Below are 22999 nucleotides of genomic sequence, written 5' to 3' on the forward strand. Positions count from 1 at the left end.
ATGTAACTGATCTACAATGTTATATTAGGTCCAGGTGTGCAGCATAGTGGATCAGTTATACACATATCCACTCTTTTTTAGATCCTTTTTCCGTGTAGGCCGTTACAGAACATTGAATGGAGTTCGCTACGCTGCGCACTAAGTTCTCATTAGCTGTCTCCTTTATACATAGCAGTGTGTATGCGTCAGTCCCAGTCTCTGTTTATCCCTCCCCGCCCCTACCGACTGGTGAGGACAAGTCTGCTTTCTACATCTGTAACTCAATTTCCATTTTTCCTCCCCTCAAGCTGTCTGATTTTTTTTTTTTTCCTTGCTCTCTAGCTTCACATTATAGGTTCTTGCTCTTTTCTGTGCTTTTTAACTAAAAGACCTACTTTAATATTTCTTTTAATGAAGTTTTGTAGATAGTAAACTCTCTCAGCCTAGTGTCTGCAAATACCCTCATTCTTACTTGGCTGTTCACCTGAATATCGAATAGATGAAAGTTAACATTGTTTTTTCCTCCAGCATTTTGAGCACACTCAGTTGCCTGCTGATCTTTGTTATTTTTATGAGAAGCCTGCTATCATCGTCACAGTTCCTTGTAAAAACCTTATCCATTTATAATCTTAGGACTGTACATTTTCTGTTTGTAGAAATTCTTCTCCAGTCTCCTTTTTTCCGTTTGAAATGAGTGATAAATACTTACCACCCTAGACAGATCTTGCTTTTATTCACACTTTGGCTTTTAATTGTCATTCTCTTCTGGATTGCTTTCCTGGTTTTTCCTATAGAGTCATTATCCTTTAGTTCCTTGAACAAATGGTACAGAACGTTTTTTTTTTTTTATTGGAAAAGAACCCTTGGTTATTTTACTGTACTTTAAAAATTTTTTTATTTTTTTCACCACACTGTGTGGCATGTGGGATCTTAGTTTCCCAATCAGGGATTAAACCCATGCCCCCTACACTGGAAGCAAGTTCCCTTGTTTGTAGTTTCCTTAAGCCGTATTAAGGGATATTACGACAAAGCAACGATAAGGCTTTTGTCTTTAAGCTAGTCTTTTCTCTAGGCTACTCTAATTTGCTGACTGATTTAACAGTGAACATTGCTGTTAATAAACTGATGTTTGTTATGTAGTATATGAAAATATTATTTAGAAGTGGTGAGATTTGAACATTTAAAATGTATAATTGATGTAGAAGAGCAGAGTAGGTAGGTCATGTGACCTTTTAGACTTAATAGAAAATATCGTATACTTGTTCATTTATATGTGCACGCATGCATGCCCAGTCATGTCTGACTCTTTGCCACCCCTTGGACTGTAGCCTGCTAGGGTCCTCTGCCATAGGATTCTCTAGGCAGGAATACTGAATGAGTAGTCTTCCCGACCCAGGGATGGAACCCACATCTCCTGTGTCTCCTTGCATTGGCAGATGGATTCTTTATCATTGAGCCACCTGGTAACATAGATATAGCACGAAATACTTGGCATATTAACCACAGCTTTTTACTGTTTAAATTAAAATTACCTGTTAAAACTCATCTGGTGGCACAGATTGGATTTTCATTCTGTTTTGTAGTCTTAAAAGTTTGGAATGATGTGCTATTTGTCCCCACCCCCACCCCCATACAGCCTAAAGGCACCCCTAGTGCCTTTACTACATTTTGTTTCTTTAATTTTTGGCAACTTTTAAATAAAACAAAAAAGAAAAAAATTTTGGCAGCTTTATTTTCTTGGTACCTTTTTTGTATCCTCCTCCTGCCCCCACAAATAGTTATTTCTTTTTATGACAAGTACATATTTCTTAAAAGAAAATTATACACTAGGAAAAGGAAAAGGCTAAATACTCATAATCTTGTCCACACCCAGTAACAATCGTTATGAACACTTTAGTATATATTCTGACTGAAGTCTTATTTTGAGATACTGCTGAAATAAAAATAATATTATTAGCTTTCAAATTTGTACTGGTCCTTACATTAACTTTTATAATGTTTAACCAGAATTTTCTGACCATGATGACTTTATTTTTCCTTGATAGAAAGTGGAGCTGTTCCAAAGAGAAAAGATCCGTTAACACATGCTAGTAATTCACTGCCTCGTTCAAAAACAGTTATGAAAACTGGACCCACAGGTCTTTCAGGCCACCATAGAGCACCTAGTTGCAGTGGTTTATCCATGGTTTCTGGAGTGAGACAAGGACCTGCAGCTGCCACACATAAGGTATTTTGAGACAGTAACTTCAGTTGCTATGCTGTTGCAAACAAAATTTTTAACATGATAATACTTGCTTAAATTTATTATAAGTACTTTGTAATACCTTAAGAGAATTGATAAGTTTCCACAAAGTTGAATGATTTCTTTTCCTTTTTTATATTTAGATTTATAAAAATCTAAGTAGGAACTTCCCTGGTGGTCCAGTGGCTAAAACTCTGCACTTCCAAGCCAGGGGACCTAGGTTCGATCCCTGGTTAGGGATCTAGATCCTGCATGCTGCAACTAAAAGATACTACATGCTGCAGTGAAAACCCAGTACTGCCAAACAGTAAATAAACAGAATTTTTAAAAATAAAGTAAAAAGAATAAAAAATAAAATCTAAGTAGCAGAGGCAACTTGCTACTAAAAAGCAAATCTTTTTTTTTTCCTCTATTATCTTTGAAAGAAATCTCTCTAACTAGGTGTTTTTAGCAGTAAGTTTCTTTATCCAGTCTGTAGTCTTTTTTTCCCTAATTTTATTTTATTTCTTTATTTGACTGTGCCATGAAGTGTGGCTTACCATATCAGTTCCTGAACCAGGAACTGAACCCAGGCCTTCAGCAGTGAAAGCAGGGAGTTCCAAGCACTAGACCGCCAGGAAATTCCCTATAGGTCATTTTAAATTTGTTTTTGTATAATTATGTAAATGTACATAAATGTTTTATAACATTAAACATACATAGAGTTTTGTTACAGTTCTAACAAATATCAAAATTATGTGAGTGTGTTGTCATAGAGAGCCTTTTTATTTCATAGTAAGTAAATCTCTGGATAAAATCTTCTATAAATCCACTTCATGCCAAATGTAGTTCTATAGAGAATGCCATTTTATCTTGGAGTAAATATACAATTTGGGGATTTTTATGTCCATTTTTTGCTACTTTTATCCCTTTAATTCTGTGAACATTAAAGTTAACTCACATGTGAAAGTTGCAAACATTATGTTGTGTTTTCACATCAAAATTTTGTGTCCTTCCAAGAGTACACCAAAAACAAGTAGAACAAATAAACCTTCTACCCCTACGACTGCTGCTCGTAAAAAGAAAGACTTGAAGAATTTTAGGAATGTGGACAGCAACCTTGCTAACCTTATAATGAATGAAATTGTGGACAAGTAAGTATTGTCATCTAAAGTGTTTTATGAAAAAATAAAAAATAAAAATAAAGTGTTTTATGGAGTTTAAACATTTTTTATTGGCAAAATATATCATAAGTAAAATGGATAATAAATACCTTGTCTAATTTACATATTTAATTTTTATGATGGTTTTCAGTTACTGTAAATGAGAAAGCCATTGCTTTACTGATTTAACTATAGTTTCACTCCTGGTTAACATAAAAATGTCTACATTACATAGAGCTTAAAATTAATATTACAATAACTGAAGAATATTTCTGTGTGTAGTTAACTGAAATTCTGTTTCTTAGTGGAACAGCTGTTAAATTTGATGATATAGCTGGTCAAGAGCTGGCAAAACAAGCATTGCAAGAAATTGTTATTCTTCCTTCTCTGAGGCCTGAGGTAAGGACTTTATATTGTCATTTTTTTATAGCATCATCCATTACTGAATCCATAGTATCAGTAAATAATGAGCTACACTAGAGTGATTAATTCATTTAACAGTAGGTTTGATTTTTTTTTTTTTAAAGGAAAAATCATTAGCAGTTGATGTTGACTATAATGGTAACTAGTTGCCAATCCATTTGTAATTAAGTTTATAGGAAAAATAGGTAACAGGCAATAATTTTATATTAAGGTAAGAGAGATTTAAAATTAAGACACAGAAATCATACTGGAGAAAAGAGAAATTAAGATGAAGTTATTTAAAAGAATTATTTTGAAGATATTAAGTGATCAAAGTAAGTGAAGAGCTGGTAAGTGATGGATAGGGGCCTAACCTTCCATCCCATAATTTTTTAACTCACTGAAGAAGTTAGGTAATCTTGCAGTTGATAATAAATATTTAATTTTCCATATTTGGCATTGTTTTGGATCTTCACAATTCACAGATTTCGTATTTGATGTTGTTCTGAAAAAATTGCAAGAAATAAATCTGAGGATCCAGTCTGGGCCAGCTGTTTCTCTTCCTCCTGAGCTTTCAAGTCTTTGTGGACTTGTTTACAAAATCTCGTGAACATAGATGTTATGTGGCACGTTATTATGAATACACTCTTACACGAACGTGTAAAGGTTGTGTGGCCCTATTTTTCTGTAGTCTCTGTCATTCTCGTACTACCTTCGTGGTGTTTGTAACTCGTGAGTACCAACTATACTGAAATTTATTATTTGTTGATTCTGCTTTCTTTTACCTCTTGCTCATTCTAAGAAGCAGTGTGCAGGAAATCACTGGTTTAATATACTAATTGAATATTCTTAATACTCAATAAAATAAATTATTAAGGTGGAAAGCATTTGTCTTTATAGTAGCCAAATTTGTCTCTTCTACCACCTCAGGCCACACTTTGAAGAAACATATGATGGTTTGTATTTTGGGCTAACTTTTTCCCTGGGGTTGTATATAAGAGTAGTAAATGCAGCAGACTGAGTATAGACCAAAAAATGCTTGTTGAAAGGATTCATGCAACCATAGACCTGAAAAGGATCTTAGCAGTCATTTAGTCCATTTGTTGCCAAAGAAACTAGTCCTGAGACCTAAATTTCTTTCTCTACATTTTAGTTAAGTGGTGGATCAGTCTCAAGTATGGGCTTTATTATTAATGATGTGCTTCTTAGGGTACAAAAATATATCTAAAATTGTAAAGATAGTAAGGAAATATCTGAACTGTGTTAGAAGTCATTCAGCTTCTGCTCTATGCACAACTTTAAGGAGCACATCTAAAGTGGAGAGTAAGGTCAAACAGCATATGAATTTACATTTAGGAATATTTCCATGGTAGGACCATACTATTTGAAAAAACTGGGATTTCAAAGTTGAATAACCTAAGCTTGGGCGGGGCAGAAGCCTTAGTAAACGTACTAAATTGGAACTTGAGGAGGAACAGCATCTGAGGTAGAGCCCGATCTCAGGATTTGGACCATTTGTCTCTTTATCTCTGCACCTGCCAATTTGAACATTTTTATAATTCTTGTTAAGATTCCCAAGAAAGAGAATATGATTGTCCTAGCTCATCTTTTCACAGTAGACTGTGAAAGGGATCATGGGTCAGAGTTTATTTCATAAAGCACCTTTATTGTGCAACAGATCAGCTTTAGTCTTAATTCTCCACAGTGGGGAGCTTGCATGGATCACAATGGGGACATTGTTAGGCTAGATTGAAAAGTTGGGTATGACAGGCATCGTGATGAATTTATTCATTTTTTTACGGTGCTAGAATTTTTATTTCATCTTAAAAACACAGAAGCAAAAAAAAATAAATAAAAATAAAAACACAGAAGCATAATTAAGTTTTGTTTTTGTTCAGTCACTCAGTCACGTCTGACTCTTTTCGACGCCATGGACTACAGTACGCCAGGCTTCCCTGTCCTTCACCATCTTCCAGAGTTTGTTCAAACTCATGTCCGTTGAGTCAGTGATGCTGTCCACCCATCTCGACCTCTGTCATCCCCTACTCCTCCTGCCTTCAGTCTTTCCCAGCATCAGGGTCTTTTCCAGTGAGGCACTTCTTCACATCTGGTGGCCAGAGTGCTAGAGCTTCAGCATCAGTCCTTCCCATGAATATTCAGGATTGATTTCCTATAGGATTATAGACTAGACTGGTTAGATCTGCTTGCGGTCTAAGGGACTCTCAAGAGTCTTCTCCAACACCACAGTTCAAAAGCATCAATTTTTCGGTGCTCAGCCTTATTTATGGTCCAGCTCTCACATCTGTATATTGGAAAAACCATAGTTTTTACTATACAGACTGTTGTTGGCAAAGTAATGTCTCTGCTTTTTAATATACTGTCTAGGTTTATCATAGCGTCTCTTCCAAGGAGCAGGCGTCTTTTAATTTCATGGCTGCAGTCACCATCTACAGTGATTTTGGAGCCCAAGAAAATAAAGTCTGTTACTGTTTCCATTGTTTCGCCATCTATTTGCCCATGAAGTGATGGGACCCAATGCCATGATCTTAGTTTTTGAATGTTGAGTTTGAAGCCGGGTTTTTTCACTCTCCTCTTTCACCTTCATCAAGAGGCTCTCCGTTTCCTCTTCGCTTTCTGCTATTAGGGTGGTGTCATCTGCATATGTGACGTTATTGATATTTCTCCTAGCTATCTTGATTTTGACTTGTGCTTCACCTAGCCCGGCATTTTGCATGATGTACTCTGCATGTAAGTTAAATAAGCAGCGTGACAGTATACAGCCTTGACATACTCCTTCCCCAATTTTGAACCAGTCCATTGTTCCATGTCCAGTTCTAACTGTTGCTTCTTGATCTGCATACAGATTTCTCAGAAGGTAGGTCAAGGTGGTTTGGTATTCCCATCTCATTAAGAATCTTCCACAGTTTTTTGTGATCCACACAGTCAAAGGCTTTAGCATAGTCAGTGAAGCAGAAGTAGGTGTTTTTCTGGAATAGCCTTGCTTTATCCATGATCTAATGGACGTTGGCAATTAGATCTCGGGTTCCTCTGCATTTTCTAAATCCAGCCTGTATATCTGGAAGTTCTCGGTTCACATACTGTTGAAACCTAGCTTGAAGGATTTTTGAGCATTACCTTGCTATCATATGAAGTGAGTGCAGTAGTGCGGTACTTTGAACATTCTTTGGCATTGCCCTTTGGGATTGGAATGAACACTGACCTTTTCCAGTCCTGTGGCCACTTGCTGAATTTTCCATATTTGCTGGCGTATTGAGTGCAGCACTTTAACAGCATCATCTTTTAGGATTTGAAATAGCTCAACTGGAATTCTGTCACTTCCACTAACTTTGTTCTTAGTGTTGCCGCCTAAGTCCACTTGACTTCATGATGTAACTGCATTCATAAAAACATGAAATGTTTTTATGCCTGGCGTACTGTAGTCCACGGCGTCGAAAAGAGTCAGACGTGACTGAGTGACTGAACAAAAACAAAACTTAATTATGCTTCCGTGTTTTTATGAAATGCAGTTTTTATGAAATATGGATATATCTTTCATTTTCTTCTTTTCCTTTCACTTCTTTTCTCAGCTATTTTTAAGTCCTTCTCAACAACAGTAATTAAGTTACTCAACACTAAAAGTGGCTTGAAGGAGATAAATAATATTAAAAATACATTCTTGAGTTAATTTTTTCTCAGAATTACTTAAAGCAAATACTTTAACCTTTGTTCATTCGAGATAGTTTTCAGTAGTTAAATGTATAAGCAAGCTATGGTATATCTGTAATAATGAAATATTATTCAGCACTAAAAAGAAATGAGCTATCAATCCATGAAAATACACAGAGGAACATTAAGTACATATTGCTAAGTCAAGACAATCTTAAAAGGCTAATACTGTATGATTCCAACTAGAATTACTATGGAGACAGTAAAAAGATCAGTGGTTGCCAAGCATTCATGGGGAGGACGGGAAGGTTAAATAGACGGTGGAGAAGGTAGTTTTTAGGGTAGTGAAACTGTTCTATATGAAACTAATGTAAATATTTGACACAAATAGTGGACCCTAATGTAAACCATGAAGTTACCTTAATAATAATGTATCAGTATTCATCAGCTGTATTAAATGTACCATACCAATGCAAGATGTTAATAATAGGGGAAGTGGGGGAGGTGAGGAGTTACATGGAAACTGTTCTTTCCATTAAATTTTCTGTAAACCTTAGCCCACTCAAATAAAATTTTGTCTCTGAGTTGAATATCAGTTACTTCGTATGGTTCAGCTTAAAAGTACATACACTTTGACTGTTCAGTAAAATGTTACCAGGTGGGTCTTCACCCTTCATGCCTGCCCTGCCTGGTGTCCTTGCATTTGGCAACTATTGTTTAATGTGTCTAGAGAAGAAAGCATCTGCCTCCTTTTGTTGTGGAAGAGCAGTGCCTGCCGCGTGCTCTTGGCCTGGGCAGGAGCGTGGTTTCCGTGGTTCGTCACACAGGCTTTCAGTCAGTTCCCTGTTTTTGGCCAACTGCCTTACTAGTGCTTTCTCCCAAACCTGATTCCTCCAATTCCAGAGCTTTTCCAGGGGTTTTTGTTCATTTCAGCTTGCTCCTGGTATCTGTGTATCCCTTCACAAGCAGGCGCTTAGGTTTAGCTCCCTCAACTCCATTAAATAATTTACCACACTTTATCAATTTACCATCTACAAAATTTGTGTCCTCTGTTTCCTTTTGTAATTTTTTTTTTGAAAATTTATTTTTTCATTCATTTACTATTATTTTGGTGAGATTTCTAAAAGAAGTGGAGAAACTTTCTTTGTTCAGTATGTCTTGTTTAATGAGCCTGCTTTGTTTTTTAACTGTATTTTAAAAATGTGTTTAATTTTTATCTTGGCCGTACTGGGTCTCTGTTGCTGCACGAGGGGGCTTTCTGGTTGTAGTGTGCGGGGACTACTCTCTGGTTGTGGGGCACGGGCGTCTCGCGGTGGCGGCCCCCTGCCGTGGGGCACGGGCGTCTCGCGGTGGCGGCCCCCTGCCGTGGGGCACCGGCGTCTCGCGGTGGCGGCCCCCTGCCGTGGGGCACGGGCGTCTCGCGGTGGCGGCCCCCTGCCGTGGGGCACGGGCGTCTCGCGGTGGCGGCCCCCTGCCGTGGGGCACGGGCTCTCGCGGCGGCGGCCCCCCGCCGTGGGGCACGGGCTCTCGCGGCGGCGGCCCCCCGCCGTGGGGCACGGGCTCTCGCGGTGGCGGCCCCCCGCCGTGGGGCACGGGCGTCTCGCGGTGGCGGCCCCCTGCCGTGGGGCACGGGCTCTCGCGGTGGCGGCCCCCTGCCGTGGGGCACGGGCTCTGGGGTGCACAGGGTCAGCTGTTGCAGCCGGCGGGCTCAGGAGTTGCGCTTCTCGAGCAGTGGCCTCACAGCCTGTGGCGTCTTCCCAGACCTGTGTCTGAACTTGTGTCCCCTGCATCGGCAGGCGGATTCTTAACCACCGGACCACCGGGGAAGCTCAGTTGCTTTCAATTTGATCAATAGGAATTTGGTTTTATTTCCCTTTGTTTTCTTCTGTTTTTGGTAATTATAGTAATTTATTGATTATATGTTCTCTTTAGAGCTCTGGGCAACTCTCTTTGGGAGGATGCTACTGATAACAAATAATACTTTTTAGATCACAATTAATACTCAATATGTCTGGAAAAAGTGTCTCCAGAATCACAGTTGTGAACTAAAGTATGTATTTTTAAGTTGTTCACAGGGCTTAGGGCTCCTGCCAGAGGCTTGTTACTCTTTGGTCCACCTGGAAATGGGAAAACAATGCTGGTAAGAATTCTTTTTAAATTGGTATGTTCTATTGAGATATTAAGAGTATAATATGAATAAAAGAAACATTTCATTGTCACTGAATCTGTTATTTATGATTTGCTTTTTGTGTTACATACCTTCTCCGTCCCCGTCCCTCCCCTCCCCCCACACTGCACATCTTGGGGATCTTAGTTTTCAGATCAGGGTTGAATCCAGGGTCATGGGAGTGAGAGCACTCAGTACTAACCACTGAACCGCCAGGGAACTCCCAGGTTTTAAGCTAGTTCTTAATGATGAAGAGAGGGGAAAACCACATATGTTATCTCCAGTATTAGTTTGGTGCTGGGAACAGTATAATTTTCATTGTTTTCCCAAGTTAAATATTAAAATTTTGCCCTGGAAGAGTTTACCTTACTATATTGAGTATCTTCCTAATCTCTGATTTTTTTTTTTTTCTATTTTAGCAGGTTTATTAAAATAAAATAATCAGCCTGATACAGATTTCTTCTTTTCTTTTTTTCTAATTGAGGCATAACTGACATACAACAGATTGTTTTTTTCTATATCGTTTTGCCAGAAGTTTTTGCTAGGATCTGAATACCTCTTTTCCTGCATGACTCTGCTACAGGGAAACTAAATAGGGAAAGAGTAACTTTTTCCTTTAGCTGTTTATCTTTCTCTAACCAGTTATCTTCTATAACTGGGAAGAGAATAACACACCCTTCTTTTTTTTTCAACCTCTCCCTTTGACATCTCTCTTAGAGATAAGAGAGTGAGAAGAAGCACAGCTCCTCCTGCACCTTTTCCTCATTGCTGAGAAGGAAATACATTGATTGCTATTTGTTGAAAATTGTGTCATACCTTATGTTTTTAGGAAATGTTTTCTAGAAATTAAGTTGATCACATGTGGTTATCTTTTTAAAGCAATTGAACTAATATATTTACCCTTCTGATTTTTAAAGGCTAAAGCAGTAGCTGCAGAATCTAATGCAACCTTCTTTAATATAAGTGCTGCAAGTTTAACTTCAAAATATGTGAGTGTTCTTTTTCCAGTATTGTCATGCTTTAAGTTACTGTCTAAATGTTACTGTGTTAAGAATCAATGGCAATAACATTACACAAAGATGTTTTTCTATGAGTTTTATATCTATTACTTACATATTATTTAAATATCTATTTTTTACTCTTCAAAGTAGAAGGTTACGTGCATTTGTTAGGCTCGTTTAAAAGTGAAATTTTTCTGTGAGATTTGTTTGTTAGGGTTGTGTATTAAAGTACCACAGACTGGGTGGCTTGAACAATAGAAATTTGGAGGCTAGAAGTACAAGATCAGGTAGTGGCAGAGGTCTCAGTTTTGTAAAGTAATTAAAAGTAACTATATAGTGATACTTTTCCTGGTTAAGTTCTGTTTCCTGTGTGAAATTTTACAAGTAAAACTGTTGTTGCAGTGGGCTACCTATATTATGCACATACCACAGCAGAGAACACTGTCCTGGAAGTTAGGAGGTGGGGATGCCAGCCTAACTTAGGTACAGAACTGGCCTTAAGAAAGTATCACTTTAGGTTTTACTTCCTTTATAAAGTGGCTTTTTTTAAAATGTATTTGCTTATTTTTGACTAGGCTGGGTCTTCATTGACGCGTGCAGGCTTTCTCTAGTTGTGGTGAGCAGGCACTGCTCTCTTGTTGGGAGGCACAGGCTTCTCACGGTGGTGGCTTCTCTCCTTGCGGAGCACGGGCTCGTAGCTGTGCCCCTCAGGCTTAGTTGTTCCCACAGCATGTGGAATCTTCCCAGATCAGGGTTTGAACCCAGGTTCCCTGCACTGAGAGGTGGACTCACCCACTGGATCACCAGGGAAATCTTACAATGTTGAAGTCATAAGAGGTGATCTCTTGCGGTTCCTTCTGGCTCTGAGAATATTTGTTTTGCAGAATCTAAATCTGAGGCTTTTCCTTTTTTTTTTTAAATTTAATTTTCAATAAAAAGAATAAATGCCACCTAGAGGACAAAGTAGTTTTTGTAGTAGACTACTGCAAACCTCATGACCCTTTCGAAGCATAGATGCTTTGGTGTATAGAATGGCTTTAGTATAGTATTCAAGCCCCTGATAATGTCTTAAGGAGTGTTCATAGACCACCTGGGCTACCTAGAAATGCTTTGACATTTATTGACAGTGGTATTGTGAGAATGGATTTTCAAGATGTTTTTAGTAGAGCAAGTTTTGTTTAGGAGTTCAGTTCAGTCGCTCAGTCGTGTCCAACTCTTTGCGACCCCATGAACCGCAGCACACCAGGCCTCCCTGTCCATCACCAACTCCCAGAGTCCACCCAAACTCATGTCCATTGAGTCGGTGATGCCATCCAACCATCTCATCCTCTTTTGTCCCCTTCTCCTCCTGCCCTCAATCTTTCCCAGCATCAGGGTCTTTTCCAGTGAGTCAGCTCTTCGCATCAGGTAACCGAAGTATTGGAGTTTCAGCTTCAACATCAGTCCTTCCAATGAACACCCAGGACTGATCTCCTTTAGGATGGACTGGTTGGATCTCCTTGCAGTCCAAGGGACTCTCAAGAGTCTTCTCCAACACCACAGTTGAAAAGCATCAATTCTTTGGTGCTCAGCTTTCTTTATAGTCCAACTCTCACATCCGTACATGACCACTGAAAAAACCATAGCCTTGACTAGACGGACCTTTGTTGACAAAGTAATGTCTCTGCTGTTTAATATGCTGTCTAGGATGGTCATAACTTTCCTTCCAAGGAGTAAGCGTCTTTTCATTTCATGGCTGCAATCACCATCTGCAGTGATTTTGGAGCACGTTCCAATTTACGTGCTTCTATAAATACACCCTGCAGCCTAAGGAATATTGCTGCATCCCTCTGTCCTCTGGTGTTCCCTCTTCTCAGTAGTTACACCCCAATCTCAAGTCTTAGGAATGCATAGTGAAACAAGACAGAGATATATTTTGTTTTTTTAAAGTACTCACCAGATTCTCTTGAATAATAAATAAGTAGTCTATTTACTAATATTATAAGGAACAATCAATAACCCCCCTCACCCCTGTTCTTTAAACCAAATCTTTGGTTGCTGTAAAGAAAGAGAAGTTAAATTCCTAGGTGCTAGATTTTCAGTAGTGAAATTATAAAAGCTGGAAGGAACAATCTTGCATTTTATGGGTTTAACAGTGTACAATGCCTTATTTTAGGTGGGAGAAGGAGAGAAATTGGTGAGAGCTCTTTTTGCCGTGGCTCGAGAACTTCAACCTTCCATAATTTTTATAGGTAAGAACATGTCTTCCAACAGCTTAGTTGAACATTTGTAAAATTTCCTTCTCCCAAATGTGAGGGAATGATAGGAAAGATTATTCAGAAGTAAAAAGTTTTCTAAAATTTTTATTGAAGTATAGTTGCAGAAGTAAAAAGTTTTTAAAAAGCACAAGGTTAAAGACTATCCAACAAATTGAGTAGGATACATTATATTAAAAACCTAAATAATAAACTAGGTTAATCTCAGATAACTCATGTAGCTTGGGTTTTAATTAAAGTTTCATCCTTGTATTTCCTCTAGATGAAGTTGATAGCCTTTTGTGTGAAAGAAGAGAAGGAGAACATGATGCTAGCAGACGTCTAAAAACTGAATTTCTAATAGAATTTGATGGTGTACGTATTGATTATGATATTTTTATGTGGTAACATTTTAGTGTATGTATTTTCCAATTGAATGGCCCAAATTAGAAATAGACAACTTCATTGTGTTTTTCTTTATTACTTTAAAAGTATTGAAAAAAATTTGACTTATAGGTACAGTCTGCTGGAGATGACAGAGTGCTTGTAATGGGTGCAACTAACAGGCCACAAGAGCTTGATGAAGCTGTCCTCAGGTAGGGAAATTTATGTGGAAACGCACGCACTTATTACAGATTATTTACTCCTTCATTCGTCTCGCATATTTTTTGTCTCGTTCATTCTCAGTGTGAAGACTAAACTCATTGTTTTCCTCTCTATATCCATCTTCTGGCCTCTTGTTAGTAAACAAAACTTTTGAGGACAGGACCAGCATATCACGAAAACTGTTTTTAACTTTGTGGTTTTAGGCAAATTGCTTATTTCTTCTCAGTTGGATTAAAGTATCTTAAAACTCCAAAACTGATTGTTACCCTGCTAACACAGTTCATGGGAGCTGCATTCTCTCTTCTCATGTGTTTGAGCAAATGTGTTCCCTTTCTACTGGGACAGTTTGACTCAACATAAAATTGTTGGACCTCCCATTCTTTTCCTGAGGAATTTGTAGCATTGCCTGTTGTTTCTAGGACTGGATGTTGCAGGGTGAAAGTCTGAAGCCAGCCTGCTTTTTATTCACGTTTACGGGTTAACTCAGTGGGGTTAGTGTCTAATCTCCTTTCTACTACTACTGTTACTTTTGTGACCTTTGTTTCTGTGGTGGTTTTTGTTTTCTTTTTTGTTGCTTTCCTGTTCTTTGCAATCCCATTTTTCATCTTCTGTTGTCTTTCTTCTTTGAACCTTTCTATCTCATTGAGCTCTTATTTCATAGGAGCCTTTTTTTTTTTCATTAAATTATTTTCTTGGAGAGACATTTAGTCACAATTTTAATTTGCTTTATGGCAAAATCCTCTTGTGAATGTTCTTCATTTTATCTATTTTATGTTTACTGTATTCTTTCCACTATTTTTTGGTACTGTTTTTTAGAATCAGTCCTATGCTTTTGTCTGTTTTGCCTATTTTATTTGAATAAGGGGAGTTTTCTTGGAGAACCTAATTTTGGAAGGATGTTGTAGAAGAGCTAGAAAAGTAAGATAACAAGGCAAATATCTTGAATTGTCCTATATACCCTAGACTGGTGGGCAGTCTCCTTGACTCACAACAAAGCCCCACCTGGTAAAGATGTGTACGTGTATGTAAATAAGAGATTGGGCCGATTTAGTCTTCTTCAACTGAAAAAGATTGGCCATTTCAAGACAGCTTGTCCTCTTGCCAGACTGACTGATGTCCTCTTACAAAGATGTTGTGTCTTTGAGTTTCTTTTTTCAGCCTCATCTCCCTTGTCATTCCTTTACCACTGATTAGGGTCACATGGTCTGCAGAGCCAGTCCTCATGTGCTTGTTTAAATGTGGGGAGGTTAGTTTTATTGCCCCTCAGAGTGTTCTCTGTCTCCTCTGGAAAACTGCTCTGACAACCGAGTCTGGAATTTGCAGTGGCAGGTCCTGTCTGTATTCACTTTCGTCAGTGTAATTTTCACTGCCCTAGGCATGCCTTCTTCATACGTTTCAGTTCCGTAAGCATTGCCTAGTTTGCTGATGATGGAGTTTACATTTCTGTTTCTGTTGTTCTTGTTGGTTTTAGTTGTTTTCAGTTTCAAGGAGATAGCAGAGATCTGTTTCTGCAACTTCTTATATCAGATATTTTGTTTTAAAGTGTTAACTACTGTTAAAAAATACAGATACACGAATGGTTAACTTAGTTCTGACAATACTGAGGATTTTTAGACAGTAACTAGAATTTTTTAATTTTATTGGAGTTTAGTTGATGTACAGTGTTCTGTCAGGCCCAGGTGTACGGCGGAGTGCATCAGTTACACACACACATGTATCCACTCTCTTTTAGGTGCTTTTCCCATGTAGGTCATTACGGAGTATTGGGTAGTCTTCCCTGTGGTATACACAGTAGATCCTTATTAGTTATCTATTTTATATATTTAACCAGAATGTTTTAAAGGGGTGACTTTTTACACTGATGACTACTAAAATGTATTCACATGCTTTGAGCATTATACTTAAAGCTTTGTTTTTGTTATTTGCTATTTAAATTCAAAACTGTATTTCTGAGATTGCTTGAATCCTTTTTTTAGGCGTTTTACCAAACGGGTTTATGTGTCTTTGCCAAATGAGGAGGTATGTATCCATGTTTGAACTTTTTAATTTTAGGCAGAAACAAGACCTACCATTTAACATTATTACGTCTTGTGGTACATGGTACAGCTGCACTGGAAAGTTTGGCAGTTTCTTAAAAAGATAAACTTACCGTAAGACCCCGTGGGCTTCCCAGGTGGCGCAGTGCTAAAGAATCTGCCTGCCAACGCAGGAGACGCAGAAGATGCAGTTCAATCTCTGGGTCAGGAAGATCCCCTGGAGGAGGAAATGGCAACCCACTCCAGTATTCTTGCCTGGAGAAATCCCATGGACAGAGGAGCCTGGAAGGCTGCAGTCCATAGGGTCGCAAAGAATCAGACACGACTTAGCAACTGAGCATGCATGTAAGACTCTAAAATTTTATTCATAAGATTCTACTCAAGAAATGAAAACATATATCTATACAGACATGTACAAGAATTTTTACAACAGCATTATAAATAATAGCCAAGAACTGCAAAAAATCTAGTCATCAATTGGTGAATAGATAAACAAACGTGGTTATTCCTTTTATTGCTAAATGGTATCATACCATTCCATATATGGTACTTTCACATACTGTAATATGGATGGACCTTAAAAACATTTTATTAAGTGAGGGATGCCAGATGCAAAAGATTACCTATTATATGATTCCATTTATATGAAGTGTCTAAAAAAAGGCTATTCCCAGAAACATAAAGTAGAGTGTGGTTAGCTAAGGCTTTGGGTGGAAGTCAGAATTAATTGCAAACAGACACAGATTAGCTTTTTGGAGTGATAGAAATGTTCTAAAATTGGATTATGGTGATGGTTACACAACTCTAATCTTATTAAAAGTCACTGAATTATAGACTTAAAGTGGGTGAGAGTCCATACTATATGAATCCATAGCTTTAAATTGTGGTTGTCTACCTCAGACCCTTAACATCCTTGGTGGTAGCAGCAGCTATTTGCTTATTAGTGCTTTATTTGGATTAGTTTTTACTCTTTTAGGAACTGTCAAAAAATTGTTATTTTAATAAATACAAGTGAGACTGTAAAAGGTAGAGTGTTTTGTGTAAAATCATAGAGCTTCTAAATGAGAGTTAGGATTTGAACCTAACTCCTGGGTATTTTATTAAGCCAACTCTTAGGACTGATAATTCTTTAATATTTCTTTTCAGACACGACTACTTTTATTAAAAAATCTATTATGTAAACAAGGAAGCCCATTGACCCAAAAAGAACTAGCTCAACTTGCTAGGTGAGTGATTTGATTTCGTCTATCCTGCAGCTTTTCTTTATTTTTAAGAAGTCTTTTTTCTGTTTTGTTTAAAGTAAGCTCATGTCTGAAACGAGTAATTTATCTGAAAACTTGTTTCATTCTCTACTTCCTTTATCTTCTCACTTATCTCATTTTCTTATGTATGATACCTAAATTTCATTTTCTAAATCCTCTGGAAGACATGACCTATTAGCTATTTGCTAATGATGGTACTATATTTTTTTTATAAACTTAAGTTGTATTAAAATAATTGTTCAGATGTAAAACATTGCATATTTGCCCACACCAACAGGTATTTTCACTTAAACTTGTTCTTTTGTATTACACATAATTTTTTTTAAACTTTGACATCTTCAACTTTTTTTATAAGCAGTATATTAAGTAGAAACTGAATATAGGAGATACACTCATGCATTTTTAGTCATTGGAAAAAACTGAAAAAGTAATTTAAAATATTCAACAAGAATGTGAATAGCTAGTATTATTAGTAAAAACTCTTGAGTTCCCAGATACCTATGAAAAAAGAACAAATTCAGTACTTGGAAATATTGAGAGCCGCCTTTGTTATTCCAGTAAAAAATCCACTAATAATGTTTCTGCAGTTACTTAACAGAGTGCATGATAAGTAAATGTTTTTTTCCTGTTCTATTTTCCTCCTCCTCTTGACTTCCCTAGTTCTTAGCTCCCTTTAATAATCTCTTGGCTGCCCAGGCGTTCCCACTGTGGCATCCCATTCAGGTGTACCTCTTTTTGCCAATGTCTTCTACCCCAGACCCTTCCTTCACCCTGTCTGTCCTATAGGGTGTCCTACAGATGAAGAAATCTTCCTCGATTGCCCCTCATTCCATCAAGGCAGTTCTTGGTCTAGATAGAGACTCATTAATCTATAGAGAAGTAATTGCAGTTATGTGTCAGTTGGCCAGCACTGGTTTATAGATGTGACCTTTCCTGGGCACATATTTACAACTTAATGGAGTCTCCTGGAGATGCAGCATACCTTAATCTAAAGGAATGGTTCTATTTCCTAATGCCATACACAAAGATAAACTCAAAATGCATTAAAGACCTAAATGTAAGACAAGAAACTATAAAATTCTGAGAGGAAAACATAGGCAGAACAGTTGACGACATAATAAATCAAAACAAGATCCTCTATGACCCACCTCCTAGAGTAATGGAAATAAAAGCAAAAATAAACAAGTGGGCCCTAATTAAATTTAAAAGCTTTTGCATTGCAAAGGAAACTATAAACATGGTGAAAAGAAAAGCCTCAAAATGGGAGAAAATAATAGCACATGAAACAACTGAAAAGATTAATTTCCAAAATATACAAGAAGCTCAAACAACTCAATACCAGAAAAACAAACAACCCAATCAAAAAGTGGGAAAAAGTCCCTTAACAGACATTTCTCCAAAGAAGACATACAGATGGCTAACAAACCCATGAAAAAATGCTCAACATCGCTCATTATTAAGAGAAATGCACATCAAAACCACAATGAGATACCCCCTGACACCGGTCAGAATGGCTATCATCAAAAAGTCTATAAACAATAAATGCTGGAGAGGGTGTGGAGAAAAGGGAAGTCTCTTGCACTGTTGGAAATGTAAATTGATACAGCCACTATGGAAGATGGTATGGCAGTTCCTTAAAAAGCTAGGAATAAAACCACCATATGACCCAGCAATCCCACTCCTAGGCATATACCCTGAGGAAACAGAAATTGAAAAAGACACATGTACTCCAATGTTCATTGCAGCACTATTTACAATAGCTAGAACATGGAAGCAACCTAGATGTCCATCAACAGGTGAATGGATAAGGAATCTATGGTACATATACACAATGGAATATTACTCAGCCATAAAAAGGGGATGTATTTGGGTCAGTTCTAATGAAGTGGATGAACCTGGAGCCTACTATACAGAGTGAAGTAAGTCAGAGAAATATAAATATCACATACTACCCATACATATGGAGTCTAGAAAGATGGTACTGATGAGTTTATTTATAGGGCAGCAGTGGAGAAACAGACATAGAGAACAGACTTACGGACATGGGGTGGGGGAGGAAGGAGAGGGTGAGATGTATGGAAAGAGTAACATGGAAACTTAGAATGCCGTATGTGGGCATAGATAGCCAGTGGGAATTTGCTCTATGACTTGGGGAACTCGAACAGGGGCTCTGTGGCAATCTAGAGGGGTGGGATGGGGAGGGAGGTGGGAGGGAGTTTCATGAGGGCGGGGGGACGTATGTATACCTAAGGCTGATTCATGTTGATATTTGGCAGAGAACAAAATTCTGTAAAGCAATTATCCTTCAATTAAAATTAATTAAAAAATAAAAAGGGAATGGTTCTAATGGTGAAAATTTGAGGCATTACAAGGAACCAGTAAGTTGTTTTGTTTTTAGTGAGTGGGCCTTCCTGTGCCCTTAAAAATCAAATCACGTAGCTGTCTGCTTGATGACAAAGGTAAGCTAGGGTTTTACCCTCTTATTATGTGGTGATTTTAAATCTGGAAAGGTAAAAATAAGTTGCTCTTTCTTCCTTCTCATTCTCAGAATGACCGATGGATACTCAGGCAGTGACCTAACAGCTTTGGCAAAGGATGCAGCACTGGGTCCTATCAGAGGTAGGAATTCCAAAGCTTTAAACATTTAGAACTGTTTGTTATACCATTCAGAAGTTTAAGAAGTCCTTATTGAGAGGTCTCTTTTATTCGTTGGAAAGCAGTAAAGCTGAATCAGTGGAAAACTTCATTAAACTTGATACAGAGTTTCTAGACTTAAGGTTAAGTAACCTCTCTGAGAAAAGCTTTAGATTCATTGGCCACATATGCTCTCTGTAGCATATTCTGCTGCTGCTGTTGATACTGCTTTTGCTGTTTCTTTTTCCTCTTCCTTTTCCTGCTCTTCATTCTCCTCCTTCATGCCCCCCCCCCTTTTTTTTCCCACAACACAGAAAATGTGAAATCATTCTTAGTTCACAGACCATATAAGGACAGTCCATGGATCATTGTACCATGAATCTTGTTCTAGACAGCAGACTTTGCAACTTGATAGTAGGTTAGCAGCAAAAAAAAAAAAAAAAAACCCTCAAGAATAAGAGAGCTTTTTTAAGCAAGTGAAAAAGAATAATAAAGGGAAAATGTTCTTATCTATTTTATGGTTCTTTTCAGTTCAGTATTCTAATGTCACTTGAAATTAATGTATGTAAGGAAACTTATATAAATAGATGTTTTTACTTTTATCATTATATGTTATCTTTTGAAAAATTGCAGCAGAGTATATCATTCATTGCTTTGTTTGATTCTGAAGTACCACATCTGTCATTGTTGGGTTATGTTAAACTCAGGATGATAATCACTCTAGAGTAGATGTTCTCAGCTGCTTTTCCACAGGCAGCATGGGAAGTGGACGGGAGATGCACCCAGGTTTGCACTCCGATTACTGGCTATGATGGCAAAATAGAACATGGAACATGCAACTTCAAATCTCTCTCTCACAGTCAAACAGACTACTAGTTAAGAACTGCTGCTTTAGAGAGTAATAAATATAACCTTGAGAATATATTTTGAAACTCTGGGTAAGGCATTTTAGTCAAGCTTTCATTATGCTGGAGGTGTAACATCTTGTTCAGATACTGAACTCAGAAACATTAGCTAATGTATAAATCGTTTGTATTTTGGGGGATATGTTAGCTATTCTGGGGGAAAAAAAAGTTGTTGGCTTAAAACAACTAATGACTTTTGTAAAGAAGTTGCATTATTTTAAGTTTACTTTTAGATTTATAGATTCTATTGTTCTTGAGCAATATATGAAGAAACCGATGCTTTCCTAGGAAAGAATATTAGTCTAAGCATTTATAAATTGTATGTGGTCTTATTATTAATCTGTTTTTCTCAATATAATTTATATTGAACATGTACTTTTAGATTATTGAACTTTGTTAATTTAAACTTGGAAGTCTTTTTTTCTCTAAGTGGCTCATTTTTATATTTTACAGAACTGAAACCAGAACAAGTGAAGAATATGTCTGCCAGTGAGGTAAATTGTTTTATAATTATCTTTCTTTTGTCTGGTCCTGTAGATTGTAAGATGTATCTTTTGTCTGGATTTTTCCAGTTTGATTAGAAACCGGAAAAAAATTACTTTTGCTTCATTTCAAAATATGGAGGACTGTCAAATGACGGTCTCCTTTGGTAATGCACAAAATATATTATACATAATCATTAAATCATTTTCTGTCAAATCATTATATAAATACTAAACAAAACAAACAGGCAACTTGAGAATTTTATACACTGTAAAGATGGCATATAACAGGTAATGTTTGTTTTCTTTCTTATAAAAGCAATACAGTTTCCATTATGACATAATTTGTTACATCTTAAAAGTATGGTAGGTCCCCTTATGAGATGCTGAAGCATTACTTTTGAAAAAAAATTGCCTGCAAAATATAGAATTGGATATGCAGAATGATCATAACTATGTAATCAGACATTTTAAATCAGATTTAAATTATGTAACTTACTTCTCGGAGCTCAGATAGCACCTGAGTACTAACCAAAGAGACTTCATTCTTGGCATAGAACAGAGACTAGAACTCCACTGGAGTTCAAGTGTGAACTCAAAAAAAAAAAAAAAACCCAACAAAAACCCCCAGAGACGTGGACTGGAGGCTGGCAAGGGTTTTGCACATTGCAGACAATCCTGTCCAAGTATTAATAGTGAAATCTTAATACAGAGAATGAGTGTACTTGAGTATGAGTACATTTTGGCAGTCCTTTTTCTTCAAGCTTCCAGGTAAATTTGAGGTTATTATCTTCAGGCATCTTGTGCATAGTGGTTAACCAGCTACATTGCTAAGAAAGCCTTCACACTTCTTGCAACCACCCTTTTCCATTGCAACAGTCTAGTTTACCTGGAGTGTATGTGACATGAATGAAGCTTTTTAGGAATAAAGAATTCCACATGTCATATATTTTGGTGTTTAGCTATGATTACCTTTAAAATTCACATTTAAAGTATAGTTTCATGTTCCTCTTATCTGACTCATTATTTTGATTCCCTATATTTCTAACTTAAAAAAAATATATTAGTACTAAGTGTCCTGAGGGCTTTTTTGCTTATGTATAAATTATTAACACTATCCCATCAATATATTATTTTTTAAATGTTTTTTTAGCATAAACCTAATATGTGCTTTTCTATCCAAAAAGTAAGCACTGTGCATGAATTATTTCTTTCCCACACACCACTCTCCCTGCCTTGGACTCAGGACAGGTAAACCTGGTATTTCATGTATATACCCTGGCCTCCCTAAATGAAAATTGAAGAAAGGTCTATTGGGTGACACTTTTGGCCTCTGTCTTGGTCCTGTGAACAGACCATAAAGAATGAAGGAGCTAATCAAGGCCATAAGTAATGAACTACAACCATCAGCTGGCAAATGATTTTTAGTAAGAAGTTGTCTACTAATTCTTAATCAACTTCTGCAAAATCCACTGAGCCCCATGTCTGCAAGTATTCCTCCCTCTATCTCAAGTGCCTCGGCCCTGGCATTTTCTGTGAATAAGAAAACCCACTCCAGTATTCTTGCCTGGAGAATTCCATAGACAGAGGAGCCTGGCAGGCCCCAGTCCATAGGGTCACAAAGAGTCAGACACCACTGAGCAACTAACACTTTCACTTTTTCACTTTCAACCATTCGCAAGCCCACTAAAAACCTATAAATGGATGCTTGGATATACCTTCATTAGTACCTTATACTAATTTTATGAAAGCAAGTGGGTGGCTTAGGGAATAGGAGAAATTCTTAGGAATCTGTCCATAATTATTTCATGAGAAACCTGTTTTCTGTTGATAGTGGATTTATTAAGCTTTATGTTTTACCCATCCTGAGAATTATACATACAACTAAACTTTAACATTTTTCTTCTTCATTGAACAAACTGAACATAAATATAGTTCCCATTTTACTTGAAGAATAAATTGAGTCTGTCTTCTTTTTTTAGTAACTCTTCTAGAGTCATGATTTTAAAACAAGGTAATTTTGTGGCAATAGGTATCTATTACCATATAACAAAACTTGCCACAAAATTTAGCAGCTTAAATCACATGTGTTTATTATCTTACATTTTCACAGAGAAAGGAATATGGGCACAGTTTAGCTGAATCCTCCACTTCAAACTCTCTGAGGGCTGTAGTCAAGGCATTGGTCTAGGGTTTCTTACAAAGCTGTAATCAGGATGTTGTCTGGGGCTATAGTCATTA

The 22999-nt window shown here is 37.3% G+C and overlaps 1 protein-coding gene across 4 annotated transcripts in view; it reads left to right on the forward strand.

The window, feature by feature from the left end:
• The window catches only part of SPAST (spastin), a 51817-nt gene that overhangs the window by 24124 nt on the left and 4694 nt on the right, over positions 1-22999 (forward strand). For all 4 annotated transcript variants that reach the window (XM_043468262.1, XM_043468264.1, XM_043468263.1 and 1 more), the window contains 12 exons: positions 2025-2206; positions 3221-3354; positions 3669-3762; positions 9497-9571; positions 10516-10587; positions 12755-12830; positions 13117-13208; positions 13350-13429; positions 15416-15458; positions 16622-16701; positions 19286-19356; positions 20730-20770. In XM_043468262.1, the coding sequence (XP_043324197.1) occupies positions 2025-2206; positions 3221-3354; positions 3669-3762; positions 9497-9571; positions 10516-10587; positions 12755-12830; positions 13117-13208; positions 13350-13429; positions 15416-15458; positions 16622-16701; positions 19286-19356; positions 20730-20770 (1040 nt within the window). The remainder of the gene's footprint in view (positions 1-2024; positions 2207-3220; positions 3355-3668; positions 3763-9496; positions 9572-10515; positions 10588-12754; positions 12831-13116; positions 13209-13349; positions 13430-15415; positions 15459-16621; positions 16702-19285; positions 19357-20729; positions 20771-22999) is intronic.

This window comes from Cervus canadensis, chromosome 5, assembly GCF_019320065.1.
Source record: "Cervus canadensis isolate Bull #8, Minnesota chromosome 5, ASM1932006v1, whole genome shotgun sequence".
Lineage (NCBI taxonomy): Eukaryota > Metazoa > Chordata > Mammalia > Artiodactyla > Cervidae > Cervus > Cervus canadensis.